This window comes from Corapipo altera, unplaced genomic scaffold, assembly GCF_003945725.1.
Source record: "Corapipo altera isolate COAL_440 unplaced genomic scaffold, ASM394572v1 61167, whole genome shotgun sequence".
NCBI classification, from domain to species: domain Eukaryota; kingdom Metazoa; phylum Chordata; class Aves; order Passeriformes; family Pipridae; genus Corapipo; species Corapipo altera.
In genome coordinates this window covers 453218-480479 of record NW_020884949.1, presented here as the reverse complement: position 1 = coordinate 480479, position 27262 = coordinate 453218, and the positions used below count along the sequence as shown (strand labels likewise).

Below are 27262 nucleotides of genomic sequence, written 5' to 3'. Positions count from 1 at the left end.
ATATTAGTGCAGATATCTTGTTACAGCTGCTTGCGAAGTAAAGCTGAACTACATCATAGAGGTTGTGGAGGAGGGGGGCTGGAGTCTTTTCTACTTCTGCATTGGAGGAGAGTCTGAGATGTGTGTGGTTTTGAGTGGATTTTTTTAGAGAGATCAGTGGGACGGAAAACAGGAAAGATTGTTGGTTGTTGTTGCAAAGGCTCCTGTGCTGGAAGAATATGAGTGTGTGTATTTTAGGTACAGGTAACATAATAAACTGTTATTAATAAATAGAATCAGATCCAAAATATTTAACTGAGTTGAAATATCTAAGGTATAAAACGAAATCAGAAAATTTTGTTCTTGTTTTTGTGTGGTCTGTTTTTTGTTGGTTGGGGGGTTTTGGGGTTTTTTTTGGTTTTTGGAGGGGTTTTTTTGAGTTTGGGGGTGGTGTTTTTGTTTGATTGTTTGGTTTTTTTTTTTTACAAACTTTTCTGTTTGACTGTCTACCACTAGGAAGGATTTAGACTCGCCTACCGAATTAAATCGGTTCTTTTCCTCCCAACGCCATATCTTTCCATTTTGCCTGCTTTATGTAGGCTAGTTTTAGCGTTGCAGGCTAAGTTAAAGACAACAGCTTCCTTGATCTGGTGCTTAAGTCCTGTAAGGTCTGTTTCTGCCTCCATAGAGCATCTCAGTAGATGTTATTTCCTTTTCTTACCGGAACGTGCCTGATCAGAGCAACCATTTCTGTATGTTACGAAGTTTTGCCACTCTGATATACCTCCCTTGCACCAATGTAAATGCATTAGTATAAATTAGCATTAAGGACTACAGCTTAATAAGTTTCAGAAATAGAATGTTTCAACTGTGTTCATACAAACTCTACACTGTAGAGCCTTTGCTAATATAAACTATAGCAATTCCTCCCCCCAGCTCCTTCATTATACAATGAAGCCCATTGTAAGGGTGTATTGGCAGTAGATGTTTCTTTTGTTTTGGCTGTGTATGAGAGAGAGGAGGGAAAAAAACCCTTTTTATATTTCTGAATGCTTTCAAGTGCTTAAGAAGCTTTTAAGTTTATTTTACAATTTTTCAAGCATCAGGATGTGTTTTGGATAAAATTTACTGCCGAACAGGGAGCTGTATTTGATTATATAGGAAGTAAGGTTTTGGTATTTTTTATTAATGGAACATCCACATTTGCTTTGTAATAGTTAGTCTCTAGAAATGTTAAAGTGTGTCATCATGGTGGATGGGGAATGTTGTTGTGAAGCAGAATTTCCAGGTAATGAAAAATGAGCATATTCCCAGAGTGGTATGTTTGAAATCTCTTAAGCCAGGGTGAATTGGCTTAATCCATGTTTCTTGGAAAGGATGATGAACTGTTTTTTATAAGATGGAACATTCAGTATGCAGTGTTTCTTTAGCAACTGTTTAACCCATTAATGTGCTTTATGTGAATTTATTTTTTTTTTAATGTTGTAAGGGCATGGAGTGTATGGTCAGGCAAAATTTTTCTTTTTTGTAGGTATCTGCTATGCAGGTGTTGTCATGGTGCCACATCTTGTGAACACAGATGTGCTTGAAAGGGGAAATTTTTGTGGGTCTTATTTAATAGATAAATCCAGCTTCCTTAAGAGCAGGGATGTTGAAGAAGTAGAGAAAATGAACAGATACTGAAATTGTTACTGCATGTTATTGGTACAGTGCTCTGAACTGGCCAGACTTCTTGATATTCTTTTTTTTTCCGTTCCTCTGAAAGACCTTGTAGATTTTTTTGGCTGTACCATTTAAATTCTGATGTGAGCAGAGATGAACTACCTTTAGTCAGACTGTAACAGTAAGGAGAGAAAGAATGTTTTTGAGTATTTTATTGTGAATAGTATGATTTATTACTAAAAAAAGGAAAATCAAGTGTGTGGGATGACACGTAACTAAGATGCAAAACTTACTTACATTAGCCTGGACACTTTTTCTTCCTTAAGTATTAGAAGATCTTAAATGTGTGGTGTTACATGATTTCAGTCAGAAGCAAACCACTTTTTAGCACATATTGTTCGCTAGAATATAGACTAATTTGCAAAATCCTACTTTCTCACCAGGAACTTGTTTGGAAACTTTATTTAAAAAATATATTCTATTGGGCACTGTTGGTTTGGACTATGCTGTTACTTGCTTCTTTACTTAAAATGTCCAAGTTCAGCTTTGCATACACTTACTTTGTGAATAGATGCGTCAGAACCAATAGTAGTATCAGAATCACTTATAAGTAGTGTTATTCTCTCCTTACTTGCAGGATGCTGGAATATGGTATTTGTTCCACAAGGTTGCTACAGGAGATTCTCATAGTTTAGCCATTGAAACCAAATCAGAGCTTACACCTCTAGGAATCTTCTATAACAACAGGGTTCATTCTAATTTTAAGGTAATGTATTATCTCATTAAAAAAAAAGAGTGAAGTTCTTTATTTGCAAATATTGTATATTAGGACTTGTCTGTTTACATTTTGAGCTGGTTAGATGATAGATTTGTGCTGTGTTTGAACTGTATTGTAGAATGGTTTATAATCAGTATGCATATATTTTCTTGCCACGTTTCAAGTATTCACTGTGTTTCGTATCCTCATAACGCATAAACAACTAAAACCAATTAATACTTCTGATAAAGGACTTTTTCTCAGAAGTGGCGCTTCAGGTGATACTCTTTGTAACTTTGTTTTCTATTCTGAAGAAAGCTGACCCTTGAAGAATCAAAGTTCATTATAGTTATAATTCATCTAATAGCTTCCTGGAGTAGCTGTTTTCCTGAATCTCTAAGGTAGGGTAACTCAAGTGTTTGCACATGATGGCACAGTCTCTGGCTAAAAATTAAGCTTCAGTGTTACCTGCAGGAGCCCGGTTACTTGCAACAGTTTTTTCTTACAGGTTCTCAGCCTAGACAGAGGCATTGATTATTGTTTTATTCACGACCTTCATACTCTTTCCACATTTTAACTTAAAGTATTTCATTTGAAATCTACCTGCTCTCTGTGTGGGGGTGTATAAATATAATGACATTTACAAAGCCACCTAGACTCTAAATCCTTATTGATGTTTGAAATTGCCTTATAGACATTCTCATAGTTCAGCCATTGAAACCTTATAGAATCACTCTTGGCTTTTTTTACCAGGTAAACTGATTTTGCTTGACAATTAGTTGTCTGGGATACCAAGAAATGATGCAATGTTTTATGGAGGTTGTGTTAATGACCTCTTTGATACTGTAGGGCATTTTGTTCAGATTGGAATGAAAACATACTGGATACAAGAGTGCAGTAGGAAGAAAAAAGTTTCAGCTATATAGCCGGTATCATCTTTAAACACAGTTTGTACACTAAAATTCCATGTTAGAAGAGAAAATTCTACTAACAGGTTTGAGAATATACTTGTGCATGAGACTTATTTGTAATCATAATTTGGATCAGAGGTGAAAGTAGTTGCAGGTATTTTTATGGAATTCAGGTTAAAGAACACAAATGCTTCCTTCTTTTATTTTCTCAAGTACATTATATGATACTGGATTATAAATTTCCAACCTGATGATTGTGTAGACAGAGTCTTTAGTGGTGAGGGTAGTTTAATTTTAAAGTGAAATACAAAGGATTTTTCACCGCAGTTTGTGGTTTTTCTTTTATTTTGTTTTATTTTTTTTCTTTCAGTTTATGAGATTTGAATTCGAATGGTGAATTTGAATTATGGTGAAATTATGGTGAATTTGAATTCACCATAAGATTGGATTCCAGATTTTCCAGAACACCGTCTGGAAATAAATGTAAAATCTCAAATAGATGTTGTGAAAGAAATCCGAAGTTAATTTTAGTGATTTTCCATTACTTTTTTTTTTTTTTCAATGCCAGATAGTTCGTTTCCTCTTCCCAAATTAGTACAGACTAGTTTATTATATTGTTTAGCTAGTTTTCGCATAGACAATATGCCTGTTAAGGACAAACTGAAAGATATAGGAGTTTCTGATTTGTGTATGGAATGCAGTGTTTAAATTTTATAAATTCAGTGTTTCTCTGTCTTTAATTTTGGATAGTATGAATTTTCTTTCCTTGCTTGTTTCAGGCTGGTTTGTTCATTGATAAGGGTGTTAAAACAACTAATGCTAGTGCTGATGATCCCAGAGAATATCTTTGTTTGGACAACAATGCAAGGTAAAGGATATTTTCTTTTAAATGAATGAAAAACGGTGAAGTTTTGAGGCTGTTCTTACATTCATATGAGGAAAAACACTTGTAAAACAATACAATAATTTATAAATTATAACAAAACAATAAATTTATATAATTTCTTTTCCCTCATTTGTTCATGTTTTGGGAAGAACAGGGATGGAGTATCTTAAAGGATTTGGCTGTTTCTTCACAATTCTTGCTCAAGGTAGTTTTCAGGCTCATGGAGGACATTGTTTTAAACATGCCCTACTGTCACGCTTAAAATGTTTTCTGGAATTGCTGCTAAAAGGAAAGGTTTCCTTTCAAATCTGATCATCTGATTTGTGACTCAGTTTTAACTAACTGTTAGAAAAACGCTTCTGTAGTACATCCACTTGCCTTTCCTGCTGCTGAATGCTTTCTGCTGTATGTTCTGGACTTTGAGGTCATAGCTCAGTGGTGCAGTTTTACTAAAGGCTGTTTGCAGTCAACCAAATTTTCTGTGGTTTACAAAGTGAAAGAAAGCAATGGAGAGTCTTGGAAAGTTTCAGTTTGTGCCTGGTTAATCTTGTCCTGAACTTCAAATAAAATAGCCTGGGATGGTGATTAAATGACAGTATTGGATAACTGTATCTCGTCAACACTTTATTGTGACAATTAAGCATTAGGACTGAAAATATGGTTCAATTGACCTGTATTTAAGACAAGGACAGTTAAGTGACAGATGCAGATGCAGAGAGGAAAGTTACTAATTTTGGTGATACTCAAAATTTCATGGTTTGGAAATGAACTTGCTAGTTCCATGTTTTGACAGAAAACCCATGTAACCCTTGCAGTTTACCTCAGTCGTAACAGGCAGTCAAGAGGAACATGAGAGGGGTAAAATGTCCTATGAGAACCTGCAGTGTGTTAAGGATGTAGGAAACTCAGTGTATGAAATGGAGTTCAAGTTCCACAGGCAGAAAAAGAAGTAATGAGGCACTGTGTAACTACGTGAGGCCGGTAATTTATTGTACATGGAACCAAACTGGAGGGATTTAAATGCTAATTGAGGAGACTGAGGCTGTCAAAACCAAACATTTACCTGTTCTCTCCTTCCTCCCTTGAGTGGGGAGGGGGCAGATCCAAACCCATGCAGATTATAGAAAGTGATTGGGGTAATGGATGTAGATATCTTTACCCACTCAAAAAGCCTATTTATAATTTTTTTTAATGTATTACTTTTTCTCTGGGGTCTTGGTAATAATCAAGTGAAACTTTCATCAGTTCTAAATCAGGCTGCTTCTTCCTATTCTTTAGACTAGATTCCAACCATAATTTAGTGCGTGAGACCATCTTGTTAGCGATGCAGACTGTCTGGGTTGGAACAGAAAAATATCTCAGAAGTCCTCATAAAAGGAATATTCTTTTATGTCAGAAAAGTTTGAAAGATTCGAAGGACCAGTTAGACAAATGTCCAGCCTGTTTTTGCGCAGTAAACATCAGCCCTGTGAATCCTTCCAAGGAGCTTTAATTCCCTTCATCAAACTTTTACATTAATGCTGCAGTACAAGTGAGGAGGGCAAAAAGAAAAAGGGGATAAAGGGAGATGAGATGCAGCTAAAGAAACTCAGAGAGACTGAGCAGAAGCCTGTGAGTGTTGCTGGAAAAGAGAAATTTTATATTCCTGCTTCATTATACCCAGAAATGTTTTTCTAATAATAACAGAGCTAGAGATGCACCTGAATTTGACTTCTCTCATTCCAAATGTGAAGTAGAGTGGACTTTGCCCATCAGATGAGCATGAGTGTTTATCTTTAAGGCTTACCTTGTCCCAACATATATGACACGTGAAACAAACAGTTTTCTTCTGCTGAATGTATGGATTTTCATCTCTCCCAGGTTTCGACCTCATCAGGATGCAGACCCTGAAAAGCCTCGAGTTGCTGCCCTGATTGACAGTTTAATCTCTTTCAAAAACAATGATCATGGGGCCTGGGTCAGAGGAGGGGATATCCTCATTCAAAACTCAGGGTAGGTATTTGGAAGCAAACGGCTACATGATATTACAGAGTTTATGTAAATTACATTACAACAGGGTTGTTAGGAGGGTTGCTGGTTAACTTGAGGAACTGCTCGATACCATGACCAGCTTTCACACCATACTTGAAATATACAAGTTTATATGTGATTAGATGAGAACCTGCCTTAAGGTGCAAAAAAAAGAAACCTTGTAATAAAAAGAACTCTAAAAGCTGTAGAGACCGTGAATTTAGACTGAGGTATTTATGATTTCCCTGAAGGTCTCATGTCCTGCTGTGCTGGTTTAAAAGTTAACCAGCAGGGGAAATGAACTCAACTCAAAAGAGAGATTGCAAGTCAGAATAACAATTTAATAAAATAATACAATAAGCACGACTACACAGACAAGCAATTGGTCTCAACCCACAAAACCCAAATGTACAACCCAGCACCCCAGGGCACAAAAAAAACGGTGTTCCCTGGGCTCCCCCCTGAGTCCAAAGCAAAGGGAGAGGGGAAAAGAAACCTGCTGGTGGGAGAGCTGCTGCAGTCCGGCCAAAGTGGTGATTGCAGTTCAGTTGAGGGTGGTGGTCTCAGTCTGGCTGAGAGCGGTGAGCTGCAGTCCTCCTCTGGATCCCACGAGAGGTGGAAAGGTTCTGAAACTCCAGGTTTATATATTCTCCAGCTCAGGCAGCAATGCCTAGCCCCTCCCCCAGAGCGGGGAATTCCATAAAAGGGTGCTCAATCCTTCCCTCAGAGTGGGGAATTCCATAAAAGGGTGTGAGGGTGCTCAGTCAGGGAATTCCACAAAAGGGCATGAGGACAGGAGCATGGGGGGTAGGGCCCACCTCACAGGCCTCTACTGACAACAGTTTCTGGGAAATGGCATGGAGGGCTATAGAATACACAGTTTTGGGCTACACCCATCCAATGATGAATCGGTCCCAGCTGTTCTAACTAGGACAACTGCTTAAAATGTGTAGCAAATTATTTGATTAGCTTTTAACAACAGCATTTTTAGAAAAGTTAGGTGTGTGGTTGTTCTAAGTTCCACTAAGAGAAAATTTTAGGCTTTTTTTCAGTCTGTAGCAGGATATCCTCTTGCAGTAGCCTATTGTAGGGTAATCCAGAAATAAACCCTGATGTTTTGAACTTTTAGGTTTGCTGACAATGGAATAGGTTTGACGTTTGCTAGGTAAGTATTTTGTTTCTGTATTTTCTTGCACAGAACCTTAGAAAATCTACACATATTTATTAAAATAATAGGTATACTTTCATAAGGCTGTAGTTTCCTTTCTGGGTCTGGTTCTGTTTCCAGTGGTACAGATGAAGTTATAGAGGCTGTAAACTGACATAGCTACCAAAGCTTGCACTTTAATTTAACCTGTACTTGGTTTACACCAGAGTTGGCTGCCTCTTCACCAGAAGGGCTATGTTTATCCGGGTGTTCTTGGTTTTGTGTGATTCCTTTAGGCAGTTTTTTTATTTACCTTCTGAACAATTGAAAGTGAATAATGGAAAGAAAGGGGATGACCATTTAGAGTGCACAGAGTCTCTTTCTAATGAAAAAAAACCAAGTAACTTACTTAGGTATTAAACCAAAATTGCTACCATTTAGGTTATGGCACACTGTTTCTAGGATTGCCAGAGGAAGAGTGCTGCATTAGGAAGGGAGTTAGACTTTTTAATGTTCAGCTCTCTGCTGAACATTTCAGAGTGAACTCTATTATGATTCATTTATAATACACAGATTTAATAATTAAGTCTAGGAGGACTGTTACTGAAGTAAAAGTTGGACTGTCCCTTGGTGTATTCATCTGCTGTAGAGCCTTGGCTAAAGACTGACCTCTGATGTTGCCTTGATAGTGATGGGAGCTTCCCAAATGATGAAGGTGCCAGCCAAGAGGTATCAGAGTCACTGTTCATAGGTGAGAGCAAGAATTATGGGTTTCAAGGTGGCCAAAATAAATATGCAGGAACTGGAGGAATAGACAACAAGACACGCACTCTGCCTAGAAATCGGTAAGTACGTCATGAGTGAAGGAAGTAGAAATACAAGAAACATTCTCTCTATCAAATGTAAACACACTTCTTGGTTGAGCTGTGAGAGATAAAGACTCCATTGAAGGTGATGGTTTCGTTTTCTTTATAATGCTTTGTGTGCTACTGTGTCACTCACCTTTTTGCTGAGGAAGTTTCATCTGATGCTACTTCAGGTCACTTTTCTGTAGCAAGTTAAGTTATTGTACTTAAATGAAACGTTTGTCTTAAAAAACATTTGAGTCTGGAAGAGAGAAGGAAAAAAACTTTCAGGTAAAAGAATTTCAAAGGTCAGTTTGGGGCTAGAGACTGCAATCTGTCAAATCACAGTATGACTATGATCCTTTTTTTTTTTCTCATTGACCTGCTCTGAGGCTTGTTTAATGTAGGGTCAAGTACTTACCACAGACTAGAAAAGAAGACTGTTGGGGTTTAAGGCCAGCTAGAAATTACATCCCATGAGGCTGCTCGCACACTCTCGCCCCCAAAGGTGAGAGAGACAAAAGGGAGAGATCCTGAACTGAGATAAGAACAATTTACTGGAAACAGAAATGAGATAAGAAAAAGAACAGGAACAGTAGCAATATTGATAACAAAATTATACAAGAAGAGGGTGATTTATATGCAGAAAAAAAAGTGCTCACTGGCTGACCTGACCCATGCCATGCAGCTCCCAAGACAAAGAACAAAATTGCTGGCAGACCATCCATGGCTATGTCTTCCCCTCAAGCCCAAGACAATGAAAAACAATGGTGGACAAACCCTCTGCTGGGGGCCAGTGTTATGCCACCCGCACCATTATGCCACTGCTCTGTTTGCCCCTCCTTCCCTGGAAAAAGGGTAGCAAGGGAGAGTCCCTTTCCCTTACTCCCCAGCCATGATAAAAGATGGTATTGAATAGTAGAGTATCTTGGCCATGCCCACAGAGCTCCACCCCCTCATGTCCTTGGTCAAAACCAGGACGAAGGATGAGTTAAGTTTAGGCCACCCTGTTTTTTTGCTGCTTGACCATTTAAAAGAAATAAGTTAATGTGACAGTAGTAGATGAGGCATTCAGTCTAGTTGAGGGGAATCACAGAACATTTGAGGTTGGAAGGGACTTCTGGAGGTCGTCTTGTCCAACTCCCTTGCTCAAGAAGTGTCACCTAGAGTTGGTGTTCCAGGGCAATGTTCAGGTGGCTTTAAGTCATCCCAAGGATAAATTCTCCACAACTTCCCTGGGCAACTTCTGCCTGTGCTCAGTCAAACTCACAGTGAGAAAGTTTCTCCTGGTGTTTAGGAGGAACCTCCGGTTTCTCATCTTATGCCCATTGCCTTTGGTCCTGTCACAGTGAGAAGCCTGGCTCCATCTTCTTTGCACTCTCCCTTCAGATGATATTATATCTTGAGATCCCTGCCTAAGCTTTCTCTGCTCCAGGCTGAACAGTGTGAGGTCTCCCAGTGTTTCCTCCTATGGGAGATACTCCAGGGACTTGTCATCTTTGTGGTCCTTTGTTGAACTCTCCAGTATCTCCATATATTTTTTGTACTGGGAAAAAGTAGGTGTTGCTTCACCAGTGCTGAACAGATGGGAAGGATTACTACCCCCAGTTTGTTGGTAATCCAGTGCAGCCCAGGATACCTTTCGCCTCTTTGTGGCAAGGGTACGTTGTTTGGCTTATGGTCAACTTGGTTGGCACAAAAGGTGCTATTTCCAAGGTGCAGGACTTTGCACTTCCCTGTGTTGGACTTCATGAGGTTCCCATCTGCCCATTTCTTCACCTGTCAGGGTCTGTCTGGATAGCGACACAACCCTCTGGTGTATCAGCTGCTTCCCTCAGCTTTGTGCCCTCTGCAAACTTGATGAGACTATACTTAGACTAATCATGCAGATCACTAATGAAGATGCTGAACAAGACTGGATTCAGTACTAATCTCTGGGTTACACCACCAGTACACCTCTAAGTAGACTTTGTGCCAACCATTCAGCTGGTTTTCAGTCCATCTAACTGTCCTCACATACAGCCTGTACTTCATGAGGATCTTACAGGATCTTTGATAATGTCAAAAGTCTTACTGCAGTTTTGGTAAACCTTGTCCACTGCTCTACCCCCAGCTACCAGGCCAGTACCAATTTTCAAGTTGGTCAGACATGACTTCTCCTTGGTGAATCCATGCTGATTACTTCTGATGACTGAAAATAGTTTCCAGGATTAGCTGCTCCAACATCTTCCTGGGGATCAAGCTGAGGATTACCAGTCTGCCATTTTCTGCATGTTCCTTCAAGTTAGAAGTGACATTTCCTTCCCTGCAGTCTACAGTCCCTTCTCCCAGTTGCCATGATCGGTCAAAGAGCAGCTGGTATTATTTTCCTGCTGTATTTTTCATATTGGAAAAGGGGCACAATTGCCAGTGGGCAGTGATAGCTCTTCTAACAGGAAAATTTAAGAGTGGGGGATTTTTTTGTTCATTAGAGAAGTGCAGAAACCATATTTCCTTTACTAAGATCTGTCTTGTGAGTCATTTTCTTAATGTGCTTTCCTGATTCCTCTGTGAGAGGAAATGTATTTATGACACAGATTCAGGCATATCATGGTTTTTGTTACAGGATGGTATAAATATTTGCTTGCATCTACAGGACATTTCCAATCAGAGGCTTTCAAATTTATGATGGACCTATTCACCTTACTAAGTGCACGTTCAAAAACTTTGTGCCAACTCCAGACAGATTTACCAGTGCAGTTGGGTTCTTGATGAAAAATCCATGGCAGATGACACCAAAAAATAATATTTCTCTTGTGAAGTTTGATCCAAACGTAAGTTTATCACAGATTTTCCTTTAGTATTGTAAATAGTTTTCTTGTATTTAAAATAAGCAGACAAGGGCCCTAGGTCATCTTTTCCATGCATGCCTGCTCTGGAGTTTCTCTCTTGGTTGGCAGTCACTCAAGGTGTATCCTTTGTCTCCTGAGCAAAAAAAAACCCCAACACAAACAGAGGAAGGATACATTATAATAAATGATTCATGACTTTCTGATAAAGCTGAAAGGGAGGTTTTGGTAAGATTTTGTAAGATTAGGTATATCCTTAGTAATGAATTTTCAGTTGCAAATATTAACACTGTTCAGAAGCAAGAGCTGACCTGAGCCCAGAACAGTGTGTCTGGTTTGCAAGATTCCACTGTCTTTGCCATAAGATTTTTAATCAACTGTCAAAGTTCTGTGTTTCTGCAGGTGTGCAAGAGTTTGTCTGTGCTTCACTTGAGGAAAAAAAATCAAAATTTTAATGGTTGTTGTCAGGTTTCTTTGAAAGCCTTCTTTGGAAAGCCTGGTCCCTGGTTTGAAGAAGGAGATCTGGATGGTGACAAGAACTCAATATTTCATGATCTAGATGGTTCAGTGACTGACTACAAGGATACCTATGTGGGCAGAATGGATAATTACTTGATTCAACACCCCAAATGCATTAATATTGCAAAATGGAATGGAGTAGTTTGCAGTGGGAACTATGCACAGGCTAGTACTCTTGGCTTTCTCTTTGGGGCAAATCTACAACATGAACTACTTGTGGGGTCACAGGTAGTACAAGAAATATAAAATTCCATATCTTTAGATTTCAAATTTTTTTTTACTTTTTGAAGTTCTTTTATGTATAATACACTTTTTGGCCAATTGTGTCTTGTGTCATGTTCCCTTCAGCATGCGGACTGGGAGTCTGTTATTAGATGCTGCAAGGTAAAAGTAAATGTGGATGCTTGCCTAGAGTTATATGTTGCAGCCCTATAGGCTAAAAGATTTTTGCATTGGAGCTGTTGTCTTCCACTTCTGTCTGCTTTTTTTTTTTTTACAGAGTGGATTTTAAGGGTTTATTTGGTTGATTTGTTTTCTGGAGATGTTAAATACCATCTTCTGAATACAACTCTCACAGGTTTGATTCCCATTCTGGTTCCTGGTCTGTGTGGTCAAGTATCATAGCTGGTTCTTTTTTTTTTTCTTTTTTTCTCCTCCCTTCCCTTTTTTGTCTGTAAAATGGGCAAAATCTACAATAGTTTTTCAAATAGTACTTTTATTTAGGAGGTATCTGTGTATTACATAACTCAGAGTATCAAGTTGTAGCATTTTGGTCAATAATGTACTGATTGTGCTTCGCTATTTCATTTCTTTTTGCACGCTGTCCAAATCTTCCACTTTCTTTTCATCCTCTTTAATATCATACAGGTTTATGTCCAAACCTGGAATGGACAGAATCTTTCCATGACTATCATCCGAGATGAGTACCCAGCCAATCCCATGGTTCTTCGAGGTATTAATCAGAGAGCTGCCTTTCAGCAATATCAGCCAGTAGTGATGCTCCAGAAGGGCTACACAATACATTGGAATGGAAAAGCTCCAAACATCACCTATCTATATCTCATTAACTTCAACAAGTATGTTTACTTCTTTTCATGTCTGTGATCAAAAAGGCACATTAAATGTTTGTGAGAGTTTGCAACCATGAAGAAGACTGAAGCTGAGGTTAGGGTTTTTTTCTTAATTACAAATGCTAAAGTATGAAAAGCAAGAGAATAAGCAGTAGACCTCCAGCTGAAGTTAAATATTTGTCCAGTACGCTGTCTTTAAGAAAAAACCTTTAGAGAAGAAAATGTACAAATAGTGAAGTTGAGCAGAATTGGGGTTGAATAGTTTATCATACTTGATTTTGTTGTCAGATAAACTTACTAAATGTCTATGAAGTATAAAAAAAAAGGTACTGAGAGAATCAGAGTTACTATAATGTTTAATGAAAGACTGTGCATAGAGGGAAAGAATTATAAAATCAGCCGGGTTGGAAAAGACCTCTGAGATCATCAGGTCCAACCCTTGATGCACTACCACTGCAGTTATTAGACCATGGTACTAAGTGCCACATCCAGTCTCATCCTTAAAACCTCCAGGGATGGTGAAGACTTAAAGTAGAGAGGAGAAGAAAGATCTTCTGGTTGAGGGTTTGGGAACTTTTGTTTTCCTGTTGCTTGTTTTTGAAACGGTCTGTTTGCTGTGTTTTGACATCTAAACTGTTCCTACAATGATTCATACATTTTACTTTGTTTTTAGGAATGACTGGATTCGTGTTGGTCTTTGTTACCAGCCAAATACAGATTTTGTTATAGTTTTGGAAACCTTTCAGAGACGGTCGTCTGCTCTGTCAAGCAAGGTAGAGCGCTACGTGCCTGTCTCTTCGATTATGGAGCTTGAAAAGAATCGATCAGACAAGAAGTTTTACTTTGACAACAGTACTGGGTAACTCCTTGCAACTTGACTCTACTAGAAGATGTTGTTTAATCTTAAAATGTCCAGTTTGATAGTGTTAAAAGCAACTGATCGAGACACCTGCATAAGAGGAAAGCTGTAGTGATGGAGCCTAAAGCCTCTTTGAAAGAATATTTCTCTTTATATGTCTTTGCATCTCCAAAGTGCAGTCGTTGTCATTGAAATACTTTTCAAGAGAACTGCAGTTGCCATTGATATTTCCTACCCCATGTCTGGGGAAAATGTGGTGTCTGACGTGCTGCAGAGCAATGCCTTTCAGGAACTAATTTCTTAATCTCAAAGATTCTTGTGCCTTCTTGTTAAATTGAACATTCTAGAAATTTCCAAGAAGCTTTCTCTTCCAAGAACATTTAAAAACTATATTTCTGAAAATCCTAGTCTGTTTTCAGCTGTCTCAAAAGAACATAAAAAACCTAGTCTCTCTTTCAAAAGTACTTCTGACAGTGGCCACTGAGATCCTTCTGAGAGGTTTAAGATATGGTCAGCTTTCAATAAATGCAGTCCTACGTACGTCACTTGTGTGTTTTGCAAACATCGATCTTAGACTTTTAATTTGCTCTCTCATTTATTTTGTTCTCGTCTGCTACTGTGTGTTTAATACATATGCAGATGAATGTAGTTTTTGAAAAGACATACATGTTCTTTGTTTAAGACCTGCAGTGATAACTTGAATATGTAATAGAAGAACTGCCAGTCTCTGTGTACCGTGAACATACTTGACTATTACGCCCTAAATTGCATTTCTAGGCACTTGCAATAGCACAGTTTCATTGTCCAGTGCTGGTACATGAAGCTGAATATCCAAGCAATTACTGCTGCATGTCTGTAAAGATGTTATGATCAAAGAAAATATTTATGCTCTGCAGTTTGGTTTTTGTATCCTGCAAGCCACTGATTTGAGGACTTTGCTTCTTTGCAAAGCATCTGCATTCATATTGATGTCTCCTTTAATTGTTGGAAAATTCAGGTATATCATTGGAGACTTCCTAATGCTAGCAAACTGTAAATACTTTGAAAAAGTTTGGATAGCAGTGCAGAAGTGAATACTGTAGTTTCTGTGTTTCTGAAAATCATGAAATATAGCTGTTAAGGTTTAAAATAAATACCCCTACTTCCACTAGTTAATTTAGATTATTTTTCCTCTTTTTGTTAGATTACTGTTTTTATTTCTTCAAGCCAAATATAATAGGGATGGTCACAGTTATTGCTCATCTCAGGGATGTGAAAGGATCAAGATTGTGACCAAAGATTCAGCAAAAGGGATAAGTAACTGCATGGCAAAAGCTTACCCAAAGTACTACCAAGGACCAACTATCATAAAGCAGATGCCAGCAAAAACTACTGTACCATGTACAAAATGCGGCACAACTCAGGTAAAATAAAATAAAACTTTTTGTGAACTGTAGATGCTCTCTACTCAGTTTTAGTCCAAATTTCAGTCTTTCATCACAGAGTACTGAATACTCTGCTCCAGAGTATTCAGTATACAGAATACTGTGCTCCATGGAGGATGTAGACTAGGTTTGCTGCAAAGATCTGTGACCAGCCTTCCTCCTCTAGTTTTGGATCTCTGCATATTAGCATGAACTTGAAATTGGATTACTAGTACCATAAATAATGCCACTGACATATGGATTCTTTTGCTTTTGAGCATGGGCTGTCGTAAACTGGCATGATAAAATGTTGAAGACACATCAGTAATTAACTGTTTTGTTTGATATCTAGAAGGTATTCACCAGTGACCCTCACAAAAACTACCTCCTTGTGCAGATTAATTCATGTGATGCAAAAGAATCAAGCAGGGGTCAGCAAGCATTTATATATGTAAGTATTCTTTATGGTTTTCTTCTTAAATATCATTTTAGCAGTTTGTATTATAACAGTTGTATAGCTCTACATAATGCTTACCTCAGTTTTCTTCACTTGAATGAAAAGATGGTTCATTGTTTAAAAACTAAACAGTCAAAAAGTTGGTGTTTTACCTCAGAAAGCGAGGCTTCAAAGCTCCATTTTGTATTTGAATCCTTTTCTTCTGGAGAGAAAAATGTTCCAATAAGGGAGAGTTTAAAATCTGAAGTTTCGTATTTAAGTCTGTGTGAGTATACATTTATGGCTGTTTTTGGAAATACATGAAACACACAACCTAACAACGTGTTTGTTAAATCCATGTTGTTGAAATTATCCCTGTGCTAACGGATTAGCGAGTTAGTGGGATGGGTCATGCAAGCCACTAAGCTTTGCTAAAGTCCTCAAAATGACAATTACTAAAGAATCTATAGAGGTTTCTGTATTTGTCCTAATGTGGCCCCAATAAGCCTAGTAAATGCAATACTGTATAAAAAGTAGTTTAATTTGACTTTTCTATTCGCATGCTGAAGGAGATACTTGCACGTGATACTGAAATAGCATTTCCAGACACCCTTGCACCACAGAGCTTAGTCTGCATGTGCCTTTCGTTCTTCAGTGTCAGTGCGTTGGCTTGGTTGAATTACCCAGGCAGACAAATGTCATGTGAGTAACATAACCTTAGCAACTGCAAACTTCTACAGGAATGTGTTTGCCATATCCAGAGCAGTAAGAGCACTCACTAGTTAGTGACTGGGCTGTTGAAAGGACCAATTAACTGCACTATTGTCCAGAAGTCCAGGTGGTTCAGAATCTGAATTTTATCTTCCTGAAGCAGGAGCAGTGATGGAGGCAGGTATCAAGTCACCCAAAGTATGCAATATCTCTGTAGAAACCAGGGACTTAAGGCTCCTGTATAATTTTAGAAGTCCCACTGGCAGCGTCCTCTCGAGGAAAAAATTGAAGAGATATTAGGGAAAACAAGTATTTGTAAGGAAATTAGTATACCACTGTAAACACCTGAAGAAAAGTACAAAGATCAGTGTTTACAGAGCCATAGTGTTGTCTACTCTCTTATACGGATCTGAATCAACAGTCACAAGTATTGAGACCATGTTGCTGAGAACACAGCTGCGCTGGGCAGGGCACGTCTCAAGGATGAAGGACCACCACCTCCCTAAGATCTTGCTCTATGGTGAACTTGCCACTGGCTGCCGCAAGAGAGGAGCCCCAAAGAGGAGATACAAGGACTCCCTGAAACAACATCTCAGCCTTGGTCATATTGATCAACATCACTGGTCTACTCTGGCCTCCAATCGGGAGACCTGGAGACACACCATCTATAACGCTGCTGATGCTTTTGAGAAGGCACACAGGATCACTCTTGAGGAGAAAAGACAACACAGACAGAATCATGTCTTGCAGAATATACCACCTAAGGAGTCTTTCTGCTGTGCCTTTTGCAACTGGGCGTGTCTATCTCGTATTGGCCTTTTTAGCCACCAACATGCTTGTAACAAATGTGGGCAGAGCCCTTCCCAAATCTTCGTTCGTGAAGCCTAGCCATGATGATGATGATGAGTATACCACTGTGTCTAAACTAGAATAAGATTAACACTGAATGTAGTAGAATTACTCTTTGATTCATATTAACTTTAAGAAAGGAAGAAAGTTATTTTCTCTCTGTTTTTTCTCCCATTCAGGTCAATGACACCATGTTTTCCTTCAAAGATAATGGTATACTTACTGTTATAATAGATGCCTGCGCTGGCACAGTGTTGGGAAACAAATTATTTTCTGGAATAGACATTAAGCATGTAGGTGGATATTTAAAATCTGGAATTCCACAAAGGTATGCGTAATGACCATTTATTTCCAATGTGTCCTGTACAGTGTAGCTCTGCTCTCTGATGAGGATTTAACATAATGATGTCTCACCAAAAGTGAGCAAAAGAGATATCTAGGTTGAGGGAAAAGGGCAAACACAGGAGCATGTTAACAGACAGTTTAGCCTTATTTAAGAAAATAAAGCAAATTGTGAACATTTTTGATTTTGTGGTGTTGCCTGTCTTTCACCTTGTTTTCTTAACTAAACATCATGTAATAACGCTTCTTTGTGTAAAACAATAACTTTTTGTTTAATAAGGACACTGGCAAGGACTATGTGAAAGATAGCATATTGTTCTCTCCCCATAGGGAGAAAATTGCTTATCATTAAAGAAAGATAAAGAGTTGGTGTCAGAAAAAAAATCACCATTCTAATATGCTAATTAGGGATTAATATCTAAACTTAATTTTTTGATACGAAATATTAAACTGTGTTTAAATACCACTTTACAGTGATTTTGAAGTTACATTTTAAAGTCAGATTAAAAATGAAAAATTTTAGTACTGCTTTCAGAAAGGGTTGGCTGTTTCCATGTCATGAGTACTCTTAAAGAAGTGGACTATGAGACCAGCTAGCTGTAAAGGCATGTAGCAGAATATTAAAAAAATGTTGTGCTTATAACAGCTGCTGTCTCTGCACTGTTTCTACTGCAGGTCTATTGTTCTACTGAGCACAAGAGGTGATTTAGAAATTCCTAATAATTTAGCAGAAGCCTTAATGTCCCTGGGGACAGCGAAACCACCTTATCTTCAGAGCAACGGTTGGTGGAAATTTTGCACATTTTCTTTGACACCACCTTGGTCTGTGTGTTTATGTTGGCGTGGTGGGTTTCTCATGGGGTGTGTGTAAAGGATGCAGCTGGTGGTGAGTGGTTGCCAGTTTGCACTGGCGTGGGCTTCTGCAGAAACAGAGAAATGACTGTGGCAGTTCTTTGTGCCTGTGGATTATACAAAAAGAGTCCTGGAGATTTTTCGTGAAGCCTGTATTTTGTGCCTCACCCAGCAAATCTGGTTTTGAGCAATCTCCTGTGCCTGGCTAGTGTTTCCTGTTGTAACAAAATTTGAAGCTAGAAATGAACAGCTCTTGGTATTTTGAGGGATGATGACTTTATAAAGCCGCATGGGGTAACTCTCATCCATTCAGAGGCTTGGCACAAGTTGTGTCTCAGAAAGCAGGTTTTCTAGCTGTCCAATTAACTGTGTTTTCAAATTAAGATTTCAGACTATTTCATACTGTATATTGAAAAAGTAAATTGCGAATCAGTGTTCCCTTGTGAGGTATGTGTGTAGCTGAGAGTGGATTAATGTTCTGAATAATGTGGGGGAGAGAATTTTGAAGGAACATGCCCTTTTCTTTCTAACCGGTCGTGTATTGTGCTTCAATGAGCTTGGCTGGTTTAGTAATGCTGAGCTGTTTTTGTCACAGGAAGCCTGGCCTTCCTGGGCTTCAGAGGAAGCTTTAAGCCATCCTGGATTAAGCTGTTTACTGGTCCTGCTGGGCATGGGCTCATTCAGATAGAAAAGTATATTCCTTTACAACTGGAAGAGTATGGCTGTGCCAGAGCAATCAAAAGCCGACGGAAAGACCTCGAGCTTCTGAAGAAGGCTACAAGATCTCGTTAAAGACTTAAGATGTACATAAAAGCTGGGGAAAAAATGTGAACTAACTTATTTTTTAATTTATGGCATTTTAAACTATATTGTTATCCAAGTAAATCATGTTATTGTCTGACAGATGTTTGCCAGCATTGACTGCTTGAATGCCAATCTGTGCACCTTCTAGTTGTATAAAATATTAAAGAATTTATTAGTATTTGTATAAACAGGTTTCAGAGATTTTTCAGATGTTTGTATTTACTGTAAACAATTTCGTTCTGTTTATTACTCCTTTTGTATGTAAGACGGTGTTCATAAAAGCCTTAAATTTTTAATAACAGATGTTCGAGTGCATCTTGGATTACTTGAATGATTTACATTAATGCTTCCACAAGCAGCTTGAATTGATCATTATAACTTACACATTTTCCCTCAGCTGTTTAGGTGTTTTTTAAGAGTTAATTTAGCAGTCAGCTTAGTTACATTCTCAGTCTGCTTTCCAGCATGTTAAAACCCAATTTCCCTTATGCAGGTAGCTGATTTAAGGGGTTTTAATTGCAGTAAAATTTTTACTTTCTGTGTGAAAGATGGAGGGGGGAATTCAAAGATCCAGCCTGGGGCTGGGTGAGGATTGTGTACCATGCAACAGAGTTTTACAAGGCTATGTGTACCAGCATGGCATGCAGAACAGGAAATTACTACTGTTCTTTAGGATCATTGTTTATTATTCCCGCTGAATACACAGGTGTGTCTGTGAGAGTTATTGTAGTAAATAGTCTAGATTGTAAGGCTGCAGTCTCGAGTACAGTTTGACTTCAGCTTAGTCTTTTAAAGCTTGTAGCTAGAAGGGCAAAGCTGAGATTCTGTTAATCTCAATTTGTTAGGAAACTAAGGTTCTACTCTTGCAGTGATTTTTCTTTTTTTAAATTTGATAGGCTATCCCAGCTTTAACTTATAAATAAACAGAAAGTGCTCTCAGTTCATTCAGGCATATATCTTCAGTTCATTCAGGTTATATCTTTTGCCTTAACTTTGATCCTTTTAGTATACTCACGTTGTTAATTCCTATTGACTTTATATTAGGTTTGTTTGATTTTTTTCTGGTTTTGTTGCAATTATTTGGCCCTTCCTGCAGATAGTGTGAAAATCATTTAGATGAACAGAGGCACAGCTGCCCCTTTTCAGGATCCTAGTCTTTGAAATTAAATTTCAGGGACTGTAAAGATGCATTTTCAAATAGGGAACAATAGGTGCCATAGAGCTAAAATGTAACCCTAGTTCTAAAAAAACTGACATAATTCCTCATATATTTTCTCATTCATTTTACATGTATCTACCATTCAGAGACTCTTTGTGCTTTGAATTCAAAATGCAGTGGCTGTTGCAAATGCGCTATATGCCTGTCTTCTCCAAAGAAGTTAAAAAACTGTGGGGATTTTTTTTTTTTTTGTGCTTTAAAGGAGAGGAGGCACAGTAGCAGACCTATTATTCTGTTCAGTTGAAATATGCTACCTCAGTGCTACAATTTAACTGCCTGGTCTAATGTAGTTTTGTAAGTGAGAAGGGAGGGGAAAGGAGCACAACAAAAGAGATGAAGTTAACAAATAGATTACTGACATTATTTTTATTGTAAAACCAAGCCAAATGGATGATTGTGTATTTTGCAGTTGCTTTAATGTTCTGAGTACAAGTTGGTCTTGTAATGTTCAAAAAAAAAGATGTCATTTTGGTAGGGGAAGATGTGGTAAATCTTTGACTAGTTATAATGTTTGGTGTTACTAATGCAGGGGAACATGATTTAAATGCTCTGAGTGCAGTAGTGGTAGTGTTTGGGGATTTAAATGGCTTTAAGACTTCCTCTGTTTTGTGGGTTATGCTCAGCAAAGAAATAATGATGAGGTAGTGACCCTCAGGCTTGTGAAGTTGGCCATTATTTATGAAATTCTGCTGTTCTAAGCTGTCTAGTAAAAATTGTCCTTGGAAGTCTCAAGAATATTCTGATGTAGGGCTTACTGATGAACAATTTGACCTGAAGTTGAAGTATTGTCTTTTGGTGTAAATTTAAACACTTAATAAATGACATAAATAAATTCTTACATCTGACAAGGCAATAAAAGTTTAGGTGTCTTCTGTTCTTGTATCTAGTGATTTTATAATATGTGCTGTGTGAATAAGATAAACTATTTTATTTCGAACACCAATTTACCTATGAAATTTTGGAGCATATCCTACTCTTCTTTCCCAGTATACCTAACTTGTCTCTGAATGGAGACACTGATGGTGACTGAAGTTATGGGCCTGTCTCAAAACTCAGGCATCTCTTAAGTCTGAGCTGCTAAGTGTAGAGTAATATCAGCCTGCAAGGGTGAGCGGAGCAGCACTGTTATTGTCTCAGGGGCTTCCTGTCCATGTCTTTAACTACCTGGTAGGGGAGCAAAGAAGATGGACCCAGCCTATTCTCGATGGTGCCCAGTAGACAACAAGAGGCCATGGGCACACATTGAAATGCAGGCAATTCCACAAAAACAAAAGGAAAGTTTTTATATTGAGTGGGTGGTCAAGCACTGGAACTGATTGCCAGAGTGGCTGTGTAGGAGCAGCTTTAACTAACCCTGCTTTTGGACAGCTCGTGTCCTGGGCCCTCTCCAGCAATGCCTGCCAGGCTGATGCTGTGGTTGTGGGCAGTAAAAATCACTAATGTGCTTGGCCTCTCTTTTCAAGCACTCCAGCCACCACAGCCTACAAGGGCTGAGCCACCCACTTTTCATGTCTGAAACTCAGTGAGACCTTAAAAGTGAGGCATCTCTGCCCCAAACCCATTCCAAAAGGCATTGTAATTTCCTCTTCATGCTCAGACTTTGTATACAAATAGATTGATTTTCATTCCTTGCTCAAATGGTGTCATCCTGCTGTAAAGAAATTAAAAACCAAGAAACAACAAAAGAATAAATAAACTACTTGGAGCAGGTAGCAGATCAACAAGGCTCTCTCTGGGCAAAGGCATTGCTCAAAATTCATTTTATGAGGAATGGGGAGACCTATCCCTAAGGGGCCAGGATTATGGCAAGGATGTGCTGTAGTAAAATACAGATTTAATTCTGCATATTGTGGGACTGCAGTGACAGCTGAGGTCCCAGATAACTTCTGACACATGACATGAAAATAAGTTTTTCCTGTTTGGGGCAAGTCCCATCATTTTCTCTGCTTCTCCTCAACTCCTTTTCACATTATGTAGGAAGAATGTAGATCTAAGGATAGTCATCCAGGTCTGACTGAAAAGCATACTAACTGGGTTTGATGATAGCTGTATCTTATGGTACGCTACTCAGTGAAGGTCTTAAAACAGTTTGTCGTGGTTGTATTTGTTTAAGGTAATCCTTAGTGACTGAACATCTGTGAAATGCAACAAAAAGCAGTAGCATTTGAACTTCAGAATTACATTTATGTGAGCTTTTCCCAGTCATTACTTTCCCACCTCTTCTGGTCATACTTGTTCTAGCACTTAAAGGGAAGGTTTTATCCTGGATGTGGCACGTAGTGCCATGGTCTAGTAACCACAGTGGTAGTGGATCAGGGGTTGGATTTGATGATCTCAGAGGTCCTTTCCAACCAGACTGATTCTATGATTCTGTGATTCTATGATCCTTTCCTAGACTTCACAAACATATTTTTCTTTTCTAATGCCTTATCATTGTCTTGTGTCTTGGGCTAGTTAAAACTCTAAGATAATACTCAGTGTTCAAGTATATGAGGCCACCTTCGACTTGAGAATTTATGAGCTTTTTAATTTTATGGCCTGGCAATACTGCAATTTTGCAGATTAAATTTGTACTAACAATTGTAACTTAAAAAAAGAAAAAAAAAAGCTTGTCTGGTCATAGAATTCCACCTCTACTTTTTTATGTGATGAAATTCTGGAAAAAAAAAACATTATTGGATATAATGGGAAAAATTTTAGAGAGAGGAAACATTATTGCTGCCTTCTAGTACTTAAGGGTACGGGAGAGCTGAAGAGGGTCTTGTACAAGGGCACATAGTGATAGAACAAGAGGGAATGGCTTTAAAATGAAAGAGGGTAGCTTTAGATCAGATATTAGGAAGAAATTCTTTACTGAGCAGGTAGTGAGGCACTGGAACAGGTTGCTTGGGGAAGTTGTGGGTGCCCCACCCCTGGAAGTGTTCAAGGCCAGGTTGGGTGGGGCTTTGAGCAACCTGGTCAAGTGGAAGGTGTCCCTGCCCCTGGCAGAGGCAGTTGGAAGGATCTTTGAGGTCCCTTCCAGCCGAAACCATGCTATGAATCTATGAATTTTGGGAGAGAGCAATCTTGAGATCTCCAGAGATCAGCATAGCCTTTTCTGTTACATCATCCTGTGTTTTTTTCTGAACCTGTACTGAAAAAATTCAGAGAGACTTGTGCTCTTCTTGAAAGGTTTGCAGCTGTCACATTTGGTGTACTAGTGAGAAATTGGCTTGGTTAGATCACGGAGAAATTTCGAAGTAATCAATCTGTATTAAGCGTTCTCCTTAAAGGCCAACTTTTTAAGTTTTTAACTTTTTTCTATTGTATTTAAAAGTACAAAGCAGACTTAATTGCCTTGCCTGGGAGGCAGATTCTCTGTTTATCTTATTCCAGGTTGAATGGGTTGACAGATGAATATACTAATGTGTAATCTTTTTCTGAGGAAATGTTCTTAAAACATGTGAAGACCTGTCTTTAAGTATAGTTTCTTCTAAATGGAAAATAAAAACAGAATGACATTTCGAGATTATTTTGTGTGTGCAAGTATCTAAGTTAAAATGCTGTGATAGACCTACTGTCATGGCTAGGCTTCGCGAACGAAGATTTGGGAAAGGCTCTATCCACATTTGTTACAAGCGTGCTGGTGACTAATAAGACCAATACGAGATAGACACGTCCGATTGCAAAAGCCACAACAGAAAGACTCCTTAGGTGGTAAATTCTGCAAGGCACAATTCTTTCTGCGTTGTCTTTTCTCCTCAAGAGTGATCCTGCATGCATTCTCAAAGGAGGCAGCAGCGTTATAGATGGTGTGTCTCCAGACCTCCCGATTGGAGGCCAGAGTAGACCAGTTATGTTGATCAATATGGCCAAGGCTGAGATGTTGGTTCAGGGAGTCCTTGTATCTTCTCTTTGGGGCTCTTCTCTTGCAGCAGCCGGTGGCAAGTTCACCATAGAGCAAGATCTTAGGGAGGTGGTGGTCCTTCATCCTTGAGACGTGCCCTGCCCAGCACAGCTGTGTTCTCAGCAACATGGCCTCAATACTTGTGACTGCTGCTTGTTCTAGAACAGATGTATTGGTCACATAATCTGACCAGTGGACCTTTAGGATTGTACAGAGGCAGCGTTGATGGAAGCGTTCTAGGAGATGCAGGTGGTGGCGGTAGATGACCCATGATTCGGATCCATATAAAAGAGTAGACAGCACTATGGCTCTGTTAACACTGATCTTTGTACTTTTCTTTAGGTGTTTATTACGCCATACTCTTTTATGGAGTTTTCCGAAAGCTCTATATGCCTTTGCTACCCTGTTGTCTTTCTCTCCATCAATCTTACCATAGGACGGTATCTACATTCGATACTGTACTGATGGAAGCCTTTTCAACCTAAGGCGACTGAAGGCCCACACCCAGCCCTTAAATCATCTTGTCCGGGAGCTGCTTTATGCTGATGACACCGCCCTTTGTTGCCCACACAGAAGCAGCTCTGCAGCGTTTAACATCCTGCTTTGCAGACGCTGCTGAGCTTTTTGGACTGGAAGTCAGCTTAAAGAAGACAGAAGTTCTCTATCAACCTGCACCTCAGGAAGTCTTCCATCATCCCCATATCACCATTGGCCAATCAGAGCTCAAATCAGTCCAGCAGTTTAATTACCTAGGTAGCCTCATCTCCTCGGATGGTAAGATTGACAGAGAGATAGACAACAGGTTAGCAAAGGCATATAGAGCTTTTGGAAAACTCCATAAAAGAGACCTGCTGTAAACAGTTAGAAATACAACTGTTTCTTTCTATGCAGAATTTCCAGTGACATTTTCAACAGATACATTAAAATTATTTCAGGATGTCTTTTGTGTAATTGGTAGCTTTTAGGGATGGATATCAGACGATGATATCATCTTTTTAATATCCATGAGGTTCTTCAGCAGAAGATGGTTTATTCCATCTGTAGGGTGTGAACTATGATCTAATACTTTTCCTTCCACTCTGGTGCAAATGTCTGGTGTATGTTCTCAGTAACAGCAGTCAACACTACAGTTATCTGTGGTCTCATTCCTATTTCTGAGAAATTATTCTATGATGAACATCACTCAGTACTCTATATTACACATTTCTGCTTTTTAGTTTTTTAATAGTGTAATACAAGTTTCCATATGGCAGCATGCTTTGGTTAAGTTTTTTTTTTAACATTCGTTTATTGCTATCATATTTTTCTGTCTTTCATGAGAGTGAAATACAAAGTGTTAGAAGGTATGAGTATCTGTAATCACATGAATCTTAGCAGCCTGCCCAATTGCCATTGGGTTCTTTTTGCAAATGAGCAGATATATAAGAACTCATATCAGGCTTTAATAGCTGGACATGAAAGAAAACAAATGAAGATACAAGAAAAATTTGTTCACAGTCTCTTTTCTCTAAAAGCCATTCACATATTTTTCCTTTTTCTTTATAGGGAGAGGGTTCTCTTCACCACTTTCAGTTTTTAAGGGCTGGGATGCTACTCTGCTTAAGTATCATATTTCCATAGAATTTTCCATTTCTGATATTTCCAATGTTTTGCTGCCTGTGAATTTCTCTGAGTAACTGTCAATCCTTCTTTTCCATTAAATCTGTTTCCAAACTATCTTAGAGAATGGGTTGCACCTCTCCTGTTTTCCCACCCTTATAGTATACCCAGCCTGACTTGATTTTCAAAATGTAATCTGTCTCTTTGTGGTGGTGCATCCCCTTGCTGCCTCCTTGAGCTGCACTGATTTCAAAAATGCTCATTAGGCCTTGGCCTTGACATGGAAAATTACTATGACTAAAGCCAACTGTCTTGTGCCCCATAAAGAGTGGTCCTAAGTGAGACCCTGTGAACTTCCCTGTACTACAGTGGCTATGACCAGAAATCTCCCTCTGAGTGGGCACCTCGGAGCAAGCAAACTTTCCATCTTGCCATACTCAGAGGATGCCACCAAACGCTGATACCCCCACTCCTCAAGGCTCAATCCTTCACATGTTGAGAAGGTGCAAAGGCATCCCATGTCAGTATTTCACTTAACTTGAGGGGATTTTTCGCAGGTATATATACCTTGTAACTCCTTTAGGTCTGTATGCATGCAAGTGTGAATATGCTATAGCAAATGTACTGAGAATGTTGCTCTCATATATTCTTAAGTATGTTAGATTTGTAAAGAAGTTAGACCTGTAAGTGAGTTACTGTTGTGCTTGGTTGTGCTTGTATTAAATTCAATAGAATCATTTGTTATATTATTTAAATTAGGCTGTCGCTTGAGTGCTGTTAAGTTTAAGTGTTGTTAAAACCTTTAGGCCTAAACTATTGATCAAGTCCAGGGCTCATTTTGGCAAGGGGATGCACTCTGAACCTTGTAACTGAATGGGAGAATCTCCCTTATTCCTTTTAATCCTTACCCTTTCCCTTCTTTATCTTTTTTTTCATCCCCACCCTCTATGTATGGAATTTTAGGTCGATTTTATGTTTAGATTGATTGATTTAGATTTTAGTCTGATTTTTCTCTATGTGCTTAACTATCCAGTAAATAGTAGAGTGAACTTTGCCAACAAACTCTGTCATGCTTTCTCTTTTATATTAAACCTGCTTTTACTGATGCCTTTGCCAGTGATTCCTTGAGCTGCCTAATACACTCATTTGTGACACTCCTTTAACAGAGTCATTACTCAAAATATACTTCTTTCTTTAAATTCTCTGGTCCCTCTGACTCACATCGTAGCAACATGTTCAAAATCAGAGAGATGCATAGAAATATGTTTGGCAAATAGACATCAGCTGTGGGACACTGCTCGTGTCACAGAATCACCGGCTGGGTCCGGTTGGAAGGGACCACAATGAGTGCTCTGGTCCAATCTCCCTGCTCAGGCAGGATCATCCCAGAGCACATGGCACAGGACTGTGCCCAGATGGTTCTTGAATATCTCCAGTGAGGGAGACTCCACAGCCTCTCAGTGTCAAACTGAAGGAATTAGTAGCTCAGAACTTGCGTAAAAATGTTGACCTCCACTACCTATTTTCGGGTGCAGTGTTGCTTGTTGAGTATCAAACAGGCCCTTTATAATCTGTGAATTGTGGGTTTGAATTCTTCCATAGCTATCATGTCTAATTAATTAATTAATTAATTAATTAAGCAGACTTTACAGTCCTGATTATGGAATTAGAGTGAGTGTCAAGATGAA

At 38.8% G+C, this 27262-nt stretch overlaps 1 protein-coding gene across 4 annotated transcripts in view; it reads left to right on the top strand.

The window, feature by feature from the left end:
• CEMIP2 (cell migration inducing hyaluronidase 2) overlaps positions 1-20942 on the top strand; it is a 51877-nt gene extending 30935 nt beyond the window's left edge. For all 4 annotated transcript variants that reach the window (XM_027662880.1, XM_027662881.1, XM_027662879.1 and 1 more), the window contains 14 exons: positions 2279-2407; positions 4089-4177; positions 6056-6187; positions 7335-7370; positions 8042-8197; positions 10833-11010; positions 11494-11709; positions 12412-12620; positions 13288-13473; positions 14657-14876; positions 15229-15327; positions 17052-17200; positions 17890-17996; positions 18662-20942. In XM_027662880.1, the coding sequence (XP_027518681.1) occupies positions 2279-2407; positions 4089-4177; positions 6056-6187; positions 7335-7370; positions 8042-8197; positions 10833-11010; positions 11494-11709; positions 12412-12620; positions 13288-13473; positions 14657-14876; positions 15229-15327; positions 17052-17200; positions 17890-17996; positions 18662-18858 (2103 nt within the window). In that variant the 3' untranslated portion in view covers positions 18859-20942. The remainder of the gene's footprint in view (positions 1-2278; positions 2408-4088; positions 4178-6055; positions 6188-7334; positions 7371-8041; positions 8198-10832; positions 11011-11493; positions 11710-12411; positions 12621-13287; positions 13474-14656; positions 14877-15228; positions 15328-17051; positions 17201-17889; positions 17997-18661) is intronic.
• Positions 20943-27262: the final 6320 nt, after the last annotated feature.